Source organism: Capra hircus, chromosome 22, assembly GCF_001704415.2.
Source record: "Capra hircus breed San Clemente chromosome 22, ASM170441v1, whole genome shotgun sequence".
Classification (NCBI taxonomy): Eukaryota; Metazoa; Chordata; class Mammalia; order Artiodactyla; family Bovidae; genus Capra; species Capra hircus.
In genome coordinates this window covers 35,962,675-35,978,971 of record NC_030829.1, presented here as the reverse complement: position 1 = coordinate 35,978,971, position 16,297 = coordinate 35,962,675, and the positions used below count along the sequence as shown (strand labels likewise).

At 41.9% G+C, this 16,297-nt stretch overlaps 1 protein-coding gene across 15 annotated transcripts in view; it reads right to left on the bottom strand.

Moving 5' to 3' along the window:
• MAGI1 (membrane associated guanylate kinase, WW and PDZ domain containing 1) overlaps positions 1 to 16,297 on the bottom strand; it is a 649,715-nt gene that overhangs the window by 45,035 nt on the left and 588,383 nt on the right. For all 15 annotated transcript variants that reach the window (XM_018066867.1, XM_018066868.1, XM_018066869.1 and 12 more), the window contains one exon: positions 1,518 to 1,549. In XM_018066867.1, coding sequence (XP_017922356.1) covers positions 1,518 to 1,549 — 32 coding nt within the window. The remainder of the gene's footprint in view (positions 1 to 1,517; positions 1,550 to 16,297) is intronic.

Genomic DNA, 16,297 nt, shown 5'->3' with positions numbered 1-16,297 from the left:
CATGCCAGGGGGCGGGGGAGAAAAAGGGATGACTCCTGATAACTCAAGCTTGTGTGACACCTCTCTCAGTTGTGCTTCTATTTTTTTCTGAAGGCTGAAAAGGTTTCTGACTATGACCCAGGGATGGAGAGACACATAAGTATGCACATACACACACGCGCGCATGCATGCACGCACACTCACACGCACACGCGCGCACACACACACACACACACACACACACACACACACACACACGCTTTGGAATCTCCATAGTTCCAACACGGACACCTACCAGCCCTTCTCAGCCTGGACATTAACACAAAATGACAAGGAAGGCAGCCCCAAAGTCACATGTTCCCATCACCATGGCATCATGCCACTGGAATCACATCCATTATTGCAGGTTTTTCTCTTTGGAGAACTTAGGAGTAGGGCTTATGAATGCAGGAAGCCCCCTCTCTCATCTCCTGAATAAACTTCTGCCTCTTGCTTCCAGTCTTGGAGACAGGTGGAAAAATTCAGCTGCAGCACATTAGCTGCAAAGTTTTTAAGGGTTCTCCGCTCCCGGATGGCAGAAGGTTGTCAATTTTCCCTCCCCCGCCCCCTAATATTCTAAGCCACAAGGAAGCACACCTCTCTCTCTGTATCTTACTGTTAAAGATTTGGGAAAAGTTCTTTCACCTGGATCAATTGCACAGGCACCGGAGTTCCAGATTTTGAGTTTTTAAGTAGCATTTTAATTTGTTGTCAGTGCCCTGGGAGCAGAAGCTCACCACCACCAAGCAAACACTAGAGCCTCTAAGCTATTAGCTAACATGTCAACTAGGTAATGCATCTTCAGGGAAACCAGATTAGAAAGGACAGCATAACATTGATTTTTTTTTTTTTTAAAGAATCCTATACCTGCAGCATAATGCCGCTAAAGCCGGAAAAACAACAAAGGACATTTCCACAGAAGGCAAAATGTCTTATTCTCAGTGCTGGGGCATTTTCCATGTGAGCATGGGCATATGCACAGGACAGAGTTATTCCTCCGTAAACCTACAGGCTTTACAATTTTTAAATAATTTATCATCCAGTGCATAAGAAAGCTTAGGGAGGGAATCCACCCATGTGAATGGCTGGGAACACCAGTTGAGAGCAAGGCTATTCAGGAAGCAGGAGGAGGGTTTTTTTTTTTTCCCTCCTCCCAAAAGAAACAATAGCATTTGTATCAAGTTAAAACATCTAAGAGACTCATGCATTGGAATGAGAGTTGTGAAGCATGTATACAGAGAAGATTACAAACGTGCATTCTTTATCCAGGCTCCTGCAGCCTGCCTACAAATCACTGGACAGTTAAAAGACAAACCCAGATAATACCTTCTATACCAAACGGAGCTCCAGAACTTAATAAAATGAGCCTTGGTTCTTGTCTCCTCCACCCACTCTAAAACACATTTAGTGAAGTCCAGCCAGATAGCATCTCCTCCCACCACCAGCCTCCCACCCTCCACCCCCAAAAAACCAGTACCAAGTAACTGACAAGTCCTTACCGACTTTGGGCTCTTCTTGGGAACTGGCAGTCCTGGAAAAAATGCAACAAGGAGGGAAGGGGTTGGGGGGCGGGGGGAGAGAAATCATTAGCATATAAATGTTACCTTTTCCTTAAAGAACAATCCCCAGGTGTTTCATGGCAACCTAGCCATCTGCAGAGTTATGTCAGATTTCTCCCCAGCATCGGAGTTACCAGGCTGTTCATATCGAATCAAAGCAGAGGGAGGAGGAGAGCGAGAGGCAGGAGATCTATCTGCATTAGCTATGCTGACTTGTACTGCAGCAGCCTGGAGGCTGGGAAAAGAAATTCACAGACCTCAGCGGCCTGGGAAATTGAACACTTGGACAGAATCTCAAATGCTCTTCTGGATTAAGAGAGACTTAACTTACAATTAAGTCCAAGATATTTCCTTTCCACACGATCCACTTGTCAGCTGATGAGGACCAATCAGGACAGAGGAAGGGGGTGTATATTTAGTTTTAGAGGAGTCCATGGTTAAAATTAAAAAAGAAATTTTTTTCTTAGTCTTTTTTTCCCCCCTGCCTTTTAGGAGAGGAAATGCCTTCTTTATTTGGATGAGCTGAATACCAAAACAAAGACAGATCGTCTTTTGCCAGCACACACAGATCACAAACCTAAGCCAGTCTAGGAACCCCTCTGGCTCATGGCACACCTCTCCACACGTCACTCGTGCAAGTAAACTCCTATTCAGTTTCCTAGGACCAGCCCCTTGAAAGCAGATCGTTAGGAAGTAAAAAGAGAAATTTCATGGTGCTGAGAGAAAGAGATAATAATGTAGAAAGAGAAAGGCAGAGGAGAAAAGGTGCTCACGGAGCCTAGCAGGCTCTTCTAAAACGCCCCTGTCTTTACTGGGAGAGGGAGAGCTGAAAGGGACCACTGCTCTCACTTCTGGGAAACTCAGCAGCCATTAGGGGCAGACTTATGGGAAACCTGTCACCAAGAGGAGTGTGGCCAAGGAGGGCTGGAAAGGAAAAGCACAGCGTTTATCAGTGTTTAAAAAGTAATCATTTCTGCAAGCTGTCCTTTAATTTTTGGTTTGAGCCAAGGTTAGATTGCAAAACGCAGATTCCACCTGTGTTAGGCACAATACAGGTCCTGATGTATTGGGATCTGATGACTTTGCACCGGAAATGTCAACCTTTTTTAGAACACAATCCCTAGGTAGTGATGATTTCACCTCTACTTGGAAGTGACCTGTCAAACCACGAGGCGTGCTAAGTTCAATGCAAGTAGCAGGAGGCGGCGAAGTGGGTGAGTAGGAAGAAGCAGTCCAGAGGAGTGCTGCTAATGGGGCCCTGCAAGAGGGCGTGGCAGGGGCTGCTCGTCCCCACAGGCAGTGGGGACACTCTTCTGGGATGGACTGTCATTTCACTGAAAGCAGGTCACCACGGTCTGGCACAGTGGCTCTGGGACTTCGGAGCGCATATGGAGGACCTGGCAACTTCTTATCAAAGCGGAATCCCAGGACCCACCGTCAGGGGCCCAGGAATCTGCAGAATGCAAACACATCCCAGGAGATTCTGACGCGGACGGTCTGAGGACTCTTTTAAGGAAGCTATGCCACTGCAGGACAAGGATCATCACTCGCTCAAATGCAATATATATATTGGATTTTAACATGCTAGGGGAAATATTTTGCCTATGGATGAGAATAACTGTCTTGAGCGATTTAGATGTGTCATTTTTTTCTTAAAAATAATCATTAGGTGCTTTGATTTGTTCATTAATGAGATTCCCCTTAAGGAATTTTATCAAGTGATATTAGTTTTGGGTCACTGTGTACACATTAAAATGGTCTAATATTACATCTTTAAATATAGATTTTTCTCTAATTCAGACTGATCTTCTTAGTGCATTGGAATAAACAATACTTCACTGGAGTGAGCTTTTGCTAGACTTGTCAGTGCCTAGGATTCTAACAACCCTCTACAAAACTTTGTAAAGAATCTCCAACTAGTTACGAGGAGTCAGGGAAAACGACTTCAATTTACACTCTGCTTATCAGTTCTAAAACTCTGACCATCTCAAATCCTCAATCTCTTACGATTTTCATATATAAAATAAAGGGTACTTTGGATCCTCTATCATAGTGAAATATTCGCACCCACATTCAAAGTTTTGCAGGTACATGCTGCTCACTGCAGCGTGATTAGTACAGAAAGAATCTGGAAACAACTGGAAGTTCAAGATAAACTCAGGGACGGCCAACCTATGAAGCAGAGGTTAAATGCTACAAGCTATTTCTACTAGTGACAGCATGAACGGTCTCCAAACTATAATGCTGAATGAGAACAGCATGAAGCTGAAGGGAAGGCACAAGAGATGGGTATTACACAGATTCAGACACATCCGTGCTCTTGACTGTCCCACACAAATATTGGCAAGTGAAGTATTTCCAGTGGGGAAATAAGGGGCAGGGAGTGGATGGACTATTTTAAGCAGGCTTCAGCCTTAATCTAGAATTCTTTCCGCAAGAACATACTCACATCTTGTTGAGGCAATAAACTAAACATTCATTAATTAATGGCCCTTCCATTAACTGTACAAAATCAACCAGTCTAAAGCATATTGTGGTAACCAGTTAGTCTGTTTGCTCTGAAGAAGCAGTTCATGGACCCGTCTAAAAAATCCCATGCTCAAGTGACCCAACAAGTTGTTTTACAAATAAAGTTCTTTAATTTAAAGAGGGATTTGCTCTTCTGTGCTGGCTAGTTGCCAAAACTCTTCTTTTTAAAAAAGCCACACCACTGACAGGAGCCAAATGTGCCCACAAAACAGTATTTAAAAAGTCAAAAATCAAGAGACTCCATTTGACTGCTAAAAAAGGAAGAAATCAAAGATTTGTTTTAGGTCCACATCATCATTAAACCTTAAAATCTAATGAATATGAATGTTGGAACCAAGCTCCTGATGACAATTTATAATTTATTTCAACCAAAACTATTCAGATGGGCTGAAAATAGCTGTGAAGACCTAATGGAAAGCACTAAAAGAGATCCCTTTTCGGCAGAATTTTCCAAGACTGAGAAATCCTGCTAAGTGGCTCTGGTTTCACTGGAGGTGACTGCAGGCCATCCTACCTTGGATGTGCCACGGAAAGCAGAACCACCCCATACCAACAGCATGTCAGTGGTTTTCCTTAGGACAAAGGTAAACTTTGTGTTCCCAGGGGAAGCAGGAAGCCCGTCTTGTAGAAATCATGTCACACGCTACATAGGAGGCATATGGGCAGAAAGAGCACCTGTCTTAAGGGGCTCATCTGCTCCCTTCAGGGAAAGGAAGCAGGATTGTGAGAAGAGGCAGAAGAAAGAATCCACGGACAGCACCATTTGCTCTTAGAGCCTGGAACTTCAAAGGGATCCCAGAAAATTTCACGGGGAAGTGAACCTTCAAAGTGTTAAGTCTGGGTGTGGTCTACACAAGTGAGAAAACCTGGGGGCCTGAATTTCTAAAGTTTCCAACAAACAAGGTGTCCCTCTGGAGAAAACAAATGGCAAATGACCGGCTAGTGACTGATATATGATCAATTAACAGGAGGAGGAGAAGGAGGAATCTCTTTCCTTTAGCTATCAAGGCCATAAACTACGCTACTGAACATGTTCTCATACAACTATATGGCAAGCGTTATTCTTGATGAAATTTTAAAATGGTTGTACATGAACGTTTATATGAAAAAAGTAAAAATATAACAGAATACAAAGCATTTGGGAAGAAAGCACAGAAATTTATACACTAAAACTGTGTGTTCTTGGGCCAATGATATCATGGATGGCTTTATTACCTATTTTAGAATGTTCCACAACAAGAAAAGTTTTGTTTACTTACGAACATATACATACCCACAGACACCACAATAAGGTCTATACTGCCTCTTTAAGTAAGATAAACGCAGCAAATTTCAGAACATTTTATTGCATTTTTAAATCTCTAGAGCCACTACTGACTTCTGCTGACTTCTTCTCCAAGAGTTGCTTACTTTTTCCCAAAATGAATATATACACATTGAGTTTCTTTAAACATCCTGTTGAGATTAGGACTTGCGTTTGTCCTACTGACTAGATGGAAATAGGGAAGACACTGGATAGCTCAGCTGGGTATCAGGCAAGCCAAACAGAAGTCAATCTCTTTCCCATTTTGTCACCAAGATAAACAAAACCTGAGATGCTGGGAAAGAGATTGGACTTCCCTGGACCTAATTTCCTCTAGGTTGAAAGGAAGTGAGAATGTCTACCAACCTTACTCTCTGAAAGAACCAAGAAAAATTGCACAAAGGGTCTGGAAGGAGGGAATGCTAAAGTCACTGTCAAAAGCAAAGTGGATCTTCAAATAAGAAAAATGTACTGTGTCATCAATTTCCTTTTTTTCCATTGTGACAGTCATTCCCCTTTTCACTTAGTCTCTAGATTTGAGAATTTTAATGGAAACATTTGGTTCCCGCCTCAGTATTCTAACATATACTATGTCACTAATTTACATCATCAAACACAAGGGATTCCTTAGCAGTGTGCAGAGCAAAGTGATGCATTTACAACTGTACTGCTGAATATGGTAATGCCACGTGTAAGGAGCAAGGAACTTATATATATTCAGAAAGAGAGAGGTAGCTCCCAGAAAAGCCACAGAAAGAAAACTAAGAACTTGGTCAGAGGCTCATCTTAGGTAGACTTCAAAGAGAATAAGACTACTTTTGAACACAGTTTCATTTCAGACCCTACAAGTTTTCTTTCTTATTCTAAAACTTATCAATGCATAATGCTAAATGCAGGATTCACAGATTACAACTGCCTTTAACTCAGTAAACATCATTAGGATTTGTATTAAGGGAACAGGAACAGAGTCTCACACAGATACACACGGAAAAGATGTTCCACACAGTGTTATTTAAAGAAGGCAGAAATGGAAACAATTTGAACTTCCAAGAACTGAGGAATGAGCAAGCATATTGTTGTATCAACAAGATGGAAAATTATGAATTCATTAAAAATGAGTGGATTGTAAAAGTGAAGACTATTGAGCAACGTGAGAAAACGGTAACGACACAAGACATGAAAAGCAGATTAAAACCTGCCAGACAATATAAATTCCTTTTTAAAAAATGTTATATCACACACATACATCATACACCCAAAGACTACAGAAAGATGTATTAAAATATCTGCCCAGACTGCTAGGATGAATAGGTGATTCATCTTCTTATTTTTGGTATTTTCTAAGAATTTACATACACTACAACTAGAATCATAAACAGTTAATTTTTATTGAACATTGTAGCCACACTGAATGCACCTGGACAGTGGGATATACCTACTGGCTTTAGTACACTGCTAGATTAAAAAATAACTGGAGTTTGTTCTAGCTCTCTCTTGATTCAATGATGCCATTTCTACTCAAGTGTCTGTACTGCTAAATTATGGGCCATGGCCTTGATTGAAAATGGGATACAAAGCTGTTAGAGCCTTTCTGAAGCAAAGCTGCAGAGAAGCACACAGTTTTGCATACAAATTCGAGGAGCCTCTGAAACCTTGATCAGGGAGCCTGAGAAGCCCCTTCTGTTGGGGTATATGATCTGCAGGTTAAATCATCTTGTTCAAGCACAAGAGTATGGTGTTAGAAGCAATTCCTAGAATGAAGTTCTTTTCTGCTGAGTTTGTGTCTCTAAGAACAGGGTATGCAAAATACTTCATCTGCAAATAGAGGGGACAATGAGAAGAATCGAGCAGAAAGGGGAAGGTTTTGCTGCTTTCCTCTCCTTCTTTCTTGGGAAGATCTAAAAAAAAAAATTTGAGGAGCGATACTAAGAACACACCAGAACACTAATATTTATGGGCAAAAATGCTGCTGCATGAAAAAATTATGAAACTACTAGGTAATGCTTTTACTGGAGGATAGAGTAGTATGCCGATGGATCCAAATATCAAGAGATCATTAAGATACAGATGGGAAGAGGTACAAAACAAAGAGAGTGAAAAAATTTGTGATGTTCCTGGTAATGCAGAATAGATGATTATTAGATTGCAAACCAACAGCTCTGAACAATTAACATTAATGGCCAGTAACCTTTCTGGAAAAAAGCCATCTGCACCATTCTCTACCAATCAGTATTTCGTTTGTTTTGTTCAATACATAATATATAAACCACAAAACAAATTTAATTTGCCCGCACCTCACCAGGGAAATGCTAATAAGGACAGTCCAGAAAACTGAAAAAGGTACGTATAGTTTGCCCTAACTTTTTTTCGCTAAAGGCAGGAAGGAAATTAGGGAAAATGCACTCACTCATTTAAGCAAACTGGGCTAAGAGCCTGCTATGTGCCAAGAGCTGGCATGAGATAGTGCATTTAACTGAACCTGTTTTTGCAGTGTTCACATTCTGTGGGAAAAGAAAAGAAAAATCCACAAATAATTTCAGAGTGAAGAAAAAGAAGCAGGATAGGACTTCCCTTGTGGTCAGTGAATAAGAATCTTCCTGCCAATGCAGGGAACACAGTTTGATCCCTGGTCTGGGAAGATTCCACATGCCTCGGGGCAGCTAAGCCCATATGCCACAACTACTGAGCCTGCACTCTAGGGCCCATGGTCCACAACGAGAAACTATCACGGTGAGAACCCTGAACACTGCAACAGAGTGGCCCCCACTTGCCAGAACTAAAGAAAGCGGGTGTGCAGCAGTGAAGACCCAGTGCAGCCAATGAACAAATAAATCACTTAACTTTTTTTTTTTTTTTAAGGAAATTAAGCAGAATAAAAAGGAGTTCATGGTCTGAGCCACAGTCAGCTCCCGGTCTTGTATTTGCTGACTGTATAGAGCTTTTCCATCTTTGGCTGCAAAGAATGTAAGCAATCTGATTTTGGTGTTGACCATCTGGTGATGTCCAAGTGTAGAGTCTTCTCTTGTGTTGTTGGAAGAGGGTGTTTGTCATGACCAGTGCATTCTCTTGGCAAAACTCTATTAGACTTTGTCCTGCTTCACTTCGTACCCCAAGGCCAAATTTGCCTGTTACTCCAGGTGTTTCTTGACTTCCTACTTTTGCATTCCAGTCCCCTATAATGAAAAGGACATCTTTTTTGGGTGTTTGTTCTAAAAGATCTTGTATGTCTTCATAGAACTGTTCAACTTCAGCTTCTTCAGCGTTACTGGTTGGGGCATAGGCTTGGATCACCGTGATATTGAATGGTTTGCCTTGGAAACGAACAGAGATCATTCTGTTGTTTTTGAGATTTCAAATCCTGAAAGATGATGCTGTGAAAGTGTTGTACTCAATATGCCAGCAAATTTGGAAAACTCAGCAGTGGCCAAAGGACTGGAAAAGGTCAGTTTTCACTCCAATCCCAAAGAAAGGCAATGCCAAGGAATGCTCAAACTACTGCACAATTGCACTCATCTCACACGCTAATAAAGTAATGCTCAAAATTCTCCAAGCCAGGCTTCAGCAATATGTGAACCGTGAACTTCCAGATGTTCAAGCTGGTTTTAGAAAAGGCAGAGGAACCAGAGATCAAATCGCCAACATCCGCTGGATCATCGAAAAAGCAAGAGAGTTCCAGAAAAACATCTATTTCTGCTTTTTTGACTATGCCAAAGCCTTTGACTGAGTCGATCACAGCAAACTGTGGAAAATTCTGAAAGAGATGGGAATACCAGACCACCTGACCTGCCTCTTGAGAAACCTGTATGCAGGTCAGGAAGCAACAGTTTGAACTGGACATGGAACAATAGACTGGTTCCAAATAGGAAAAGGAGTATGTCAAGGCTGTATATTGTCACCCTGCTTATTTAACTTCTATGCAGAGTATATCATGAGAAACGCTGGGCTGGAAGAAGCACATACTGGAATCCAGACTGCTGGGAGAAATATCAATAATGTCAGATATGCAGATGACACCACCCTTATGGCAGAAAGTGAAGAGGAACTAAAAAGCCTCTTGATGAAAGTGAAAGAGGAGAGTGAAAAAGTTGGCTTAAAGCTCAACATTCAGAAAACGAAGATCATGGCATCTGGTCCCATCACTTCATGGGAAATAGACGGGGAAACAGTGGAAACAGTGTCATACTTTATATTTTTGGGCTCCAAAATCACTGCAGATGGTGACTGCAGCCATGAAATTAAAAGACGCTTAATCCTTGGAAGGAAAGTTATGATCAACCTAGATAGCATATTCAAAAGCAGAGACATTACTTTGCCCACTAAGGTCCGTCTAGTCAAGGCTATCTATGGTTTTTCCAATGGTCGTGTATGGATGTGAGAGTTGGACTGTGAAGAAAGCTGAGCGCCGAAGAATTGATGCTTTTGATCTGTGGTGTTGGAGAAGACTCTTGAGAGTCCCTTGGACTGAAAGGAGATCCAACCAGTCCATTCTAAAGGAGATCAGCCCTGGGTGTTCTTTGGAAGGACTGATGCTGAGGCTGAAACTCCAATACTTTGGCCACCTCATGCGAAGAGTTGACTCACTGGAAAAGATCCTGATGCTGGGAGGGATTGGGGGCAGGAGGAGAAGGGGACGACAGAGGATGAGATGGCTGGATGGCATCACTGACTCGATGGACGTTGAGTCTGAGTGAACTCCAGGAGTTGGCGATGGACAGGGAGGCCTGGCGTGCTGCGATTCATGGGGTCGCAAAGAGTCGGACACGACTGAGCGACTGAACTGAACTGAAGCAGGATAATGGAACATGCAGTGCCTGGCATGCATGGCTAATTTATACTCAGTGGCCAAGCATCTCTTTCTTAAAGAGAGTACTTAAGATAAGACCTGTATCATGAGACGAGACTGTCCATGTACCTATTCATCTATGCAAGATTTATTGAGCTCTGCCAAATGCCTACTGAAGCATGAAAGGTAAATGGCCCTGACCCGGACGAGTTTATAGTCTGTCTTAAAAGAGAAAGAGGTGGGACTTTCCTGGAGGTCCCATGGCTAAATCTCTGAGCTCTCAATGCAGGGGACCACAAGGGAAGTCCCACCTCTTTCTCTTTTAAGACAGGGCCTGGGTTCAATCACTGGTCAGGGAACTAGATCCCACATGCCACAACTGAGACTTAGGACAGCCAAAAAGAGAATTTTTGTTTTTAAAAGAGAGAGAAAGATGCAAAACCACAGTTATGATGCAATGTGGTCAGTACTAAGTGCTGTGATAAGAGGGAGCTCCATTGCTTTTGGGAGTATGAGAGAAAAAAGCAAATCCAAAGTGAAGAAGGGAGCAGAGGGGACAATGACCACGGAAGCATCTAAACATGAGGTCAAGAGGTTGGAAGCAACACGCAATAACTGATTCCTGATTGAATACTGATAATGACCTTTTTAAAAAAGTTACCTTCCCTTCAAACAAAGTTAGGGTGCCAGCATAAACTCAACACCAAGTTTAAAACTAGAGTACGTTTCCACTGAAGGACCTTATAAACAAAACTGAATCCATAAAGCAAAATGAAAAATGGACCTAATTTAGATATGTTTGATTTTTGTCTCCTTCTTCTAGCCAAATTCCATCATCAACCCTGCAGCATAATTTTCCAAAGCAAATATGATATCAGCTGCCAAGAACAGAAGCACCAGACTCAATGTCTCTAAAAAGATGAAGACATTCTTTCCTTTGGGGACCTCATAATGGTCATTATGAAATAGTACAGCCATCATAATTTAAAGAGATGCTTAGACTTCTGACGTATGGGCTAAGTGAGCTCCCAATGCTATGTCAGGTGGCATTTTGTTAAGAAGATTAAGAATACAGTTGTACAGCTTTACTGCTACGGAGAAGTCTGCTTCAATTACACAGTACATATAGCCTAATAAATATGTCCTGAAGAGAAATAAATGGCTTGCAAGGCTGGTGATTGCTAATGGTTTACAGAGCCTTTCACCTCAAAGTCATAAGCCTTGAACTGGCACAGGTGAGGAAAAGACCCAGAGTCAATAATACTCTGAGCTGCTCCAAAATCTGGGTAAGATGGATGGATTGTCCTCATGCAATTCTTGAAAGATAAATGGTCACTTCAGACAGAGTGTCACTGAAGTAACATGGATAGTCCTACTGTTGACTTTTGAAAATATAAAAAACACCTTGAAGGGTCTCTGACTCAGCTTCCTATTTGTTAAGAAATAAACAAAAAGGGGGTCTTCAAAAGCAAGAGCTAAATGCAAAAACAACAAGAACTGAGAACTTGCCTCTGACATACACTTACTCTTCATAACTGCTGTCCAAGTACTGATAGCATCTCTATGATTACAGATGAGAAAATTGAGACACTGATGGGTAAATAACATGGCCAAGGTCACACAGTTAGGTGAGCAGTGGCCTGAAGACCTGGTCTAATGCCAAGTTTATGCTTTTAAACACTGAACTGTACAGTCTCATTTAAAGGTGCTTCATCTATTTGGATCGTAGCCCATCATGAAGTGATTAGAACGACAGTGTTTGTGCATCAAAATGTATTCATAGCAAATCTGGCATATAGCTTCATGGAATATATGAATATCTACCTGGAGGTCAGTGGGTAGAGGTATCTTGGACCCATAACTGTAATGTGAATCTAGAAAGAGAGTTTCCTTTCTACAAACAGCGTGAGAGTCCATGAATGGTCAATCAAATTCTTAAGATGTCTGTGATATTTTACTCCAAGTCACAGGATGGAGATCATTGGCCATCTAAAGCTACACATGCTAAAATGTAATAATCTGGGTCTCTGATTTGAAGGCAATTAAGACAGTCTTTTAAGCTACGTAACTAATAGGTTGGCTGGACACCAAGTCCTGTGATATACTTTTAAAAATTTCTGCTTTTTTCTAGCTTGAAAATGCATTCTGACACTACTTGATAACAGATTTTTGTTGTTGTTGCTATTGGGAAAACAACAGGGGAAAAAAAAGGAGAGAGTGAGAAGGAGAGTGGGTTGTGGCATCATCTCTCCAGGAAGGAAAAGAGAAGTAACTCAACAATCAACTTAAAAAGTCCACTAATTGCTCATGGTGTACTATGGGGACCAATCTTTCTTCTCTAGGAAATATTCCTACCAAGATCTACTTAAAACAATGGAATTAAACCAGGTTTTCAAGTGGTTCTAGGAAACCTCTCAATGTGGATTGGAAATGTTTCTAATACGGGTATTTGGGCATAAGATCTTACCTTAGTTTACAAATGCTTCTGCCTCTAAGGAGGACTACCCAGCTGGCTTTCCTACCACCTATATTTCAAATCTGAAATACTTGTTGAGCACATGCTTACGGGCTGGCCCTGTTGCACCCATTCTCCTTACCAATAGTTCATCAAGGTCTCCAAGGGATAGGAGAGAAAACTTGTCTCCAGGGCAGTGCCTCCAAAGTTAAGTTTGACTTTCAGCTGCATAAGGTGTATGGGGGGATCATGAAACAATAGCCCAAAACAGCTCACTGAAAGAAAAAACTGATAAGGATTCCTTTCCTGGGGTGAAAAACAGGATGCTGTGTGGGTCCTTATTTTAAATTAAGGTCACCGGCCCAAAGGGAAACCTATCACAAATAGCACTGTAATTGGTGCTGAGATGTTTCTAGATTAAAAAAAAAAAAAAAAAAGCCACAATCTTTTTCTTCAGGATTACTGACCTTGGGGATGATGCTTATCCTGGCTGCCTACTTTTAGCAATGTAAGTTGGACATAGGACCAGGTATGTGATCTATGAGGGTACCCCCAGATTTGCAGCCCTTCTTGATGCTTATTCATCTTTCTTATCACGTCCATCTCCTAAATGTATTCTGAAACATCCATCCATCTCCACTGCCACCCCCTTCTCTTGGTTGTGTGACTACAAGAGCCAAAACCTGGTCTCCGTTTTATTCTTCATCCACTTTAATGCACTGTACACAAAAAGGCCAGAGACCTCTTTCTACAGCATAAATCAGATTACATGGACTCCTGACTACACATCGCTGTGGCTTCCCAATACAGTTTTCAACAAAACACGAACTCTTTCTGTGTCCCACAAAGCCCTCCTTGCTCTGAGCCTGCTTGCCTCTTTAAATCTCACCACTCTTCCCCTTGACCACGCGCCACAGCCAGAAGTACGCTTTCTCCACTTCTGGGCTCATTCCTTTCATTCCTCTGGGCACTTTCACCGGCTGTTCCCTCTGTCTGGAACACTGTTCCTGCAGATCTACATGGGGCATCTTTTTCCCATTACTCAGGGCTCTCCTCAAATGTCACTTCCTCAGAGAAGCCACTCAGGAATCCTGGCCAACAGAAGGAAAGATCCTTCTTGTCCCACTATATTCACATAGCTCAGTTTGTTTTCATAGACCCTGTGACTTATGTATTTCTTTGTTTACTGTTTATATTGTTTATTACCATTTACTCGTTTATTGTCTCTGTTTCAGGGACTTTGCATGTTATGCTAAAGTTAGTCCCCCAGCCCTTGAGGGTATCTGGTCCCAGTTCAATAAGTATCTTTGGAATGAATGCATGATTGTTGGGATCTCAGAAAGTGAGTCTGTGTCTCGAGGGCTGCAAGAAGAGCTGATGAGGCAAAGGGGAAGGAGACTTGGCCTTTCTTTTGCTCACCACCATCACTGCTGTGACTGCTTACCAGCTCCTGATCCTCGGGCTGCTCCTTGATTTACTGGTGAGCGGCCAGGCTCAGCTTGACTCACCGCTGCCTCCCTCCGCGCGGAGAGCAAGGTTCCGCTGTGCCACCTTGTGTTCTAAACTCCTTATCACAACGAATGGCAATCGCTCAAGTCCCAGGGTAAACTGGAGGCTCACAAAGCAGCCCCAAGCCTGACAGTTATTGGTCTCAGCAGAGGAGTGTGTTCCCAGGGACTCCTGGAGAATCTAAACACGTTCTCAGTTAAGGACACCTTCATACCTTTCCTTAGAAAAACAACCTCTTATGACAACACTGAGTTAAAAAGCTCCAGATGCTTCACCCTTCCTGACAAAAGGCAAACACAGGAGGATGAAAACTATTCCACGTTCTTTCCTTCAGTCAAATCCATGAATCTCTTGAGCAGTTTTAACAGCCTTTATTGGGTGCGACAATCACTTTTCTGTCACAGTGTACTTTTGCCAAATAGGAGGGCAATTTTCCCGTCTGCTCTGTAAGGGCATCTATTATTCAGCCATTTCAATTAACTTCATTACCAAACTGCCTAATTGCGACGGAAGCCACCCCTGGCACTGTATCAAACCTGACTCCAATCTCTTAAATTTAGAAAATCATATTAGCTTTTGGAAAGCATGGGTCATGTTAACAAAGCCAGGGAGATCCAACTTATGAGTCCGACCGCACTGCATTATTCAAAGTGTCTGGCACTCAGACCCAAAGAGCCATTTACTAACGGGTCATGTTTTTCCAAAGAGCAAAGGACATATGATGAGCAGCCCCATTCTTCTCCCATGGAGATATTAAATGTCTTCAAAATCCTCTTGCTGAAACAATATCTGCCCTGGTCTAAGTGATTATGTGAATTACAGAGGGAAAAAAGCTGTTACCTTGACTTTGTCAATTTCTAATGATAGCTGCTTCATACAGCTATGGGAAGCAGCAGAAGCTCATGCTTTGTTCAACTATTAGATTGCAGGTTTCAGTGAGTCAATACTCATTTTGCGAATTTGATTTGCTTAAAGGCAGAATATGGGAATCGGTTTCACCCACACACCCCCCAACACACACAATGTCCCACTCAGGATGAATCTCAATTAGAAAGAACTTTTATAGGTCAGGTACATTTAGGATGCAGGGAAATTCAAGGACTGCAAGTCCTTTTAATGAAATATTTCAGCTGGGAACAAGATGTACAACAGGGCATTTGCCTTCAAGAAGTACATTGCGTTTATGGCAATGAAGAGTAAGTACCATAAATTCATATTGGAAATGACACAGATGATCCCCCAGTAAGCATTTACACTGAAGAAGGTACTCAACACATTTCTCATGGTGGAGATCAAATGCCAGAATCCTTTTGCTCCCTCCCCTATCTGATTTTGGCAGTTTTTTTTCTTAGTAAATAAAGCTCTAATCAGGTTTAGAGTCAATGCAGAGGGAGAACTTAATGCAAACGGACCCACTGAAACTGGATTTTTTTAAAAAAAGCTATCATTTAAGTTTTTGACACCGTTTTATACACGCAGAATTAGCCATGGATATTTTGGGATGCCTCATGCATCATGAATGTGTACAGTTCATCCAATTTTTCTCTTGCTTTTGGATTTAACATTCTCTGAGTTACCTTAATAATTTACACATGACAAAAGAATTTCTGAAAGAGTCTAACCAATAAATGTAGTATTTTGTAAGGGCAACACAGGGCAGAGAGAGGAATTCACCCTGGCCTTGAACTCCTCACTCAGTTTCTCCCTAAATTAAGAGACTGTGGAAGCCCTGGCTGAGACCAAGGAGGTTTCCACTGCTCTTCCTGCGGCTTGGATTCTAGACCCCCCACTCACACATTACTTCCAAGCATCCCACCTCCTTTCCTCTGCTCTAACATCCTGACAGCCTCCTTTCCTACCGCAGTGCTTCCTGCATTTCGGATTTTAGGAACCAGCAATTTTTCACTAAATGGATTTGAGCAGCTGACCACAGAGTGCCAATTCCTTATTTTGCAAACTAGAAACATGAAAAAGGGGGTGGAAAGGTAACAACTACTATTCCATAAGTAAAACGATACTTAAAAAAAAAAAAGATAGAGGGATATAATCTCCCAAAGAGAGTCTTTGAGAGGTTATAAAACTTCACGAATAACCTACTTCTCTATCCTGCTTTTTCTCATTTCACTGTTTACTGAAAATCA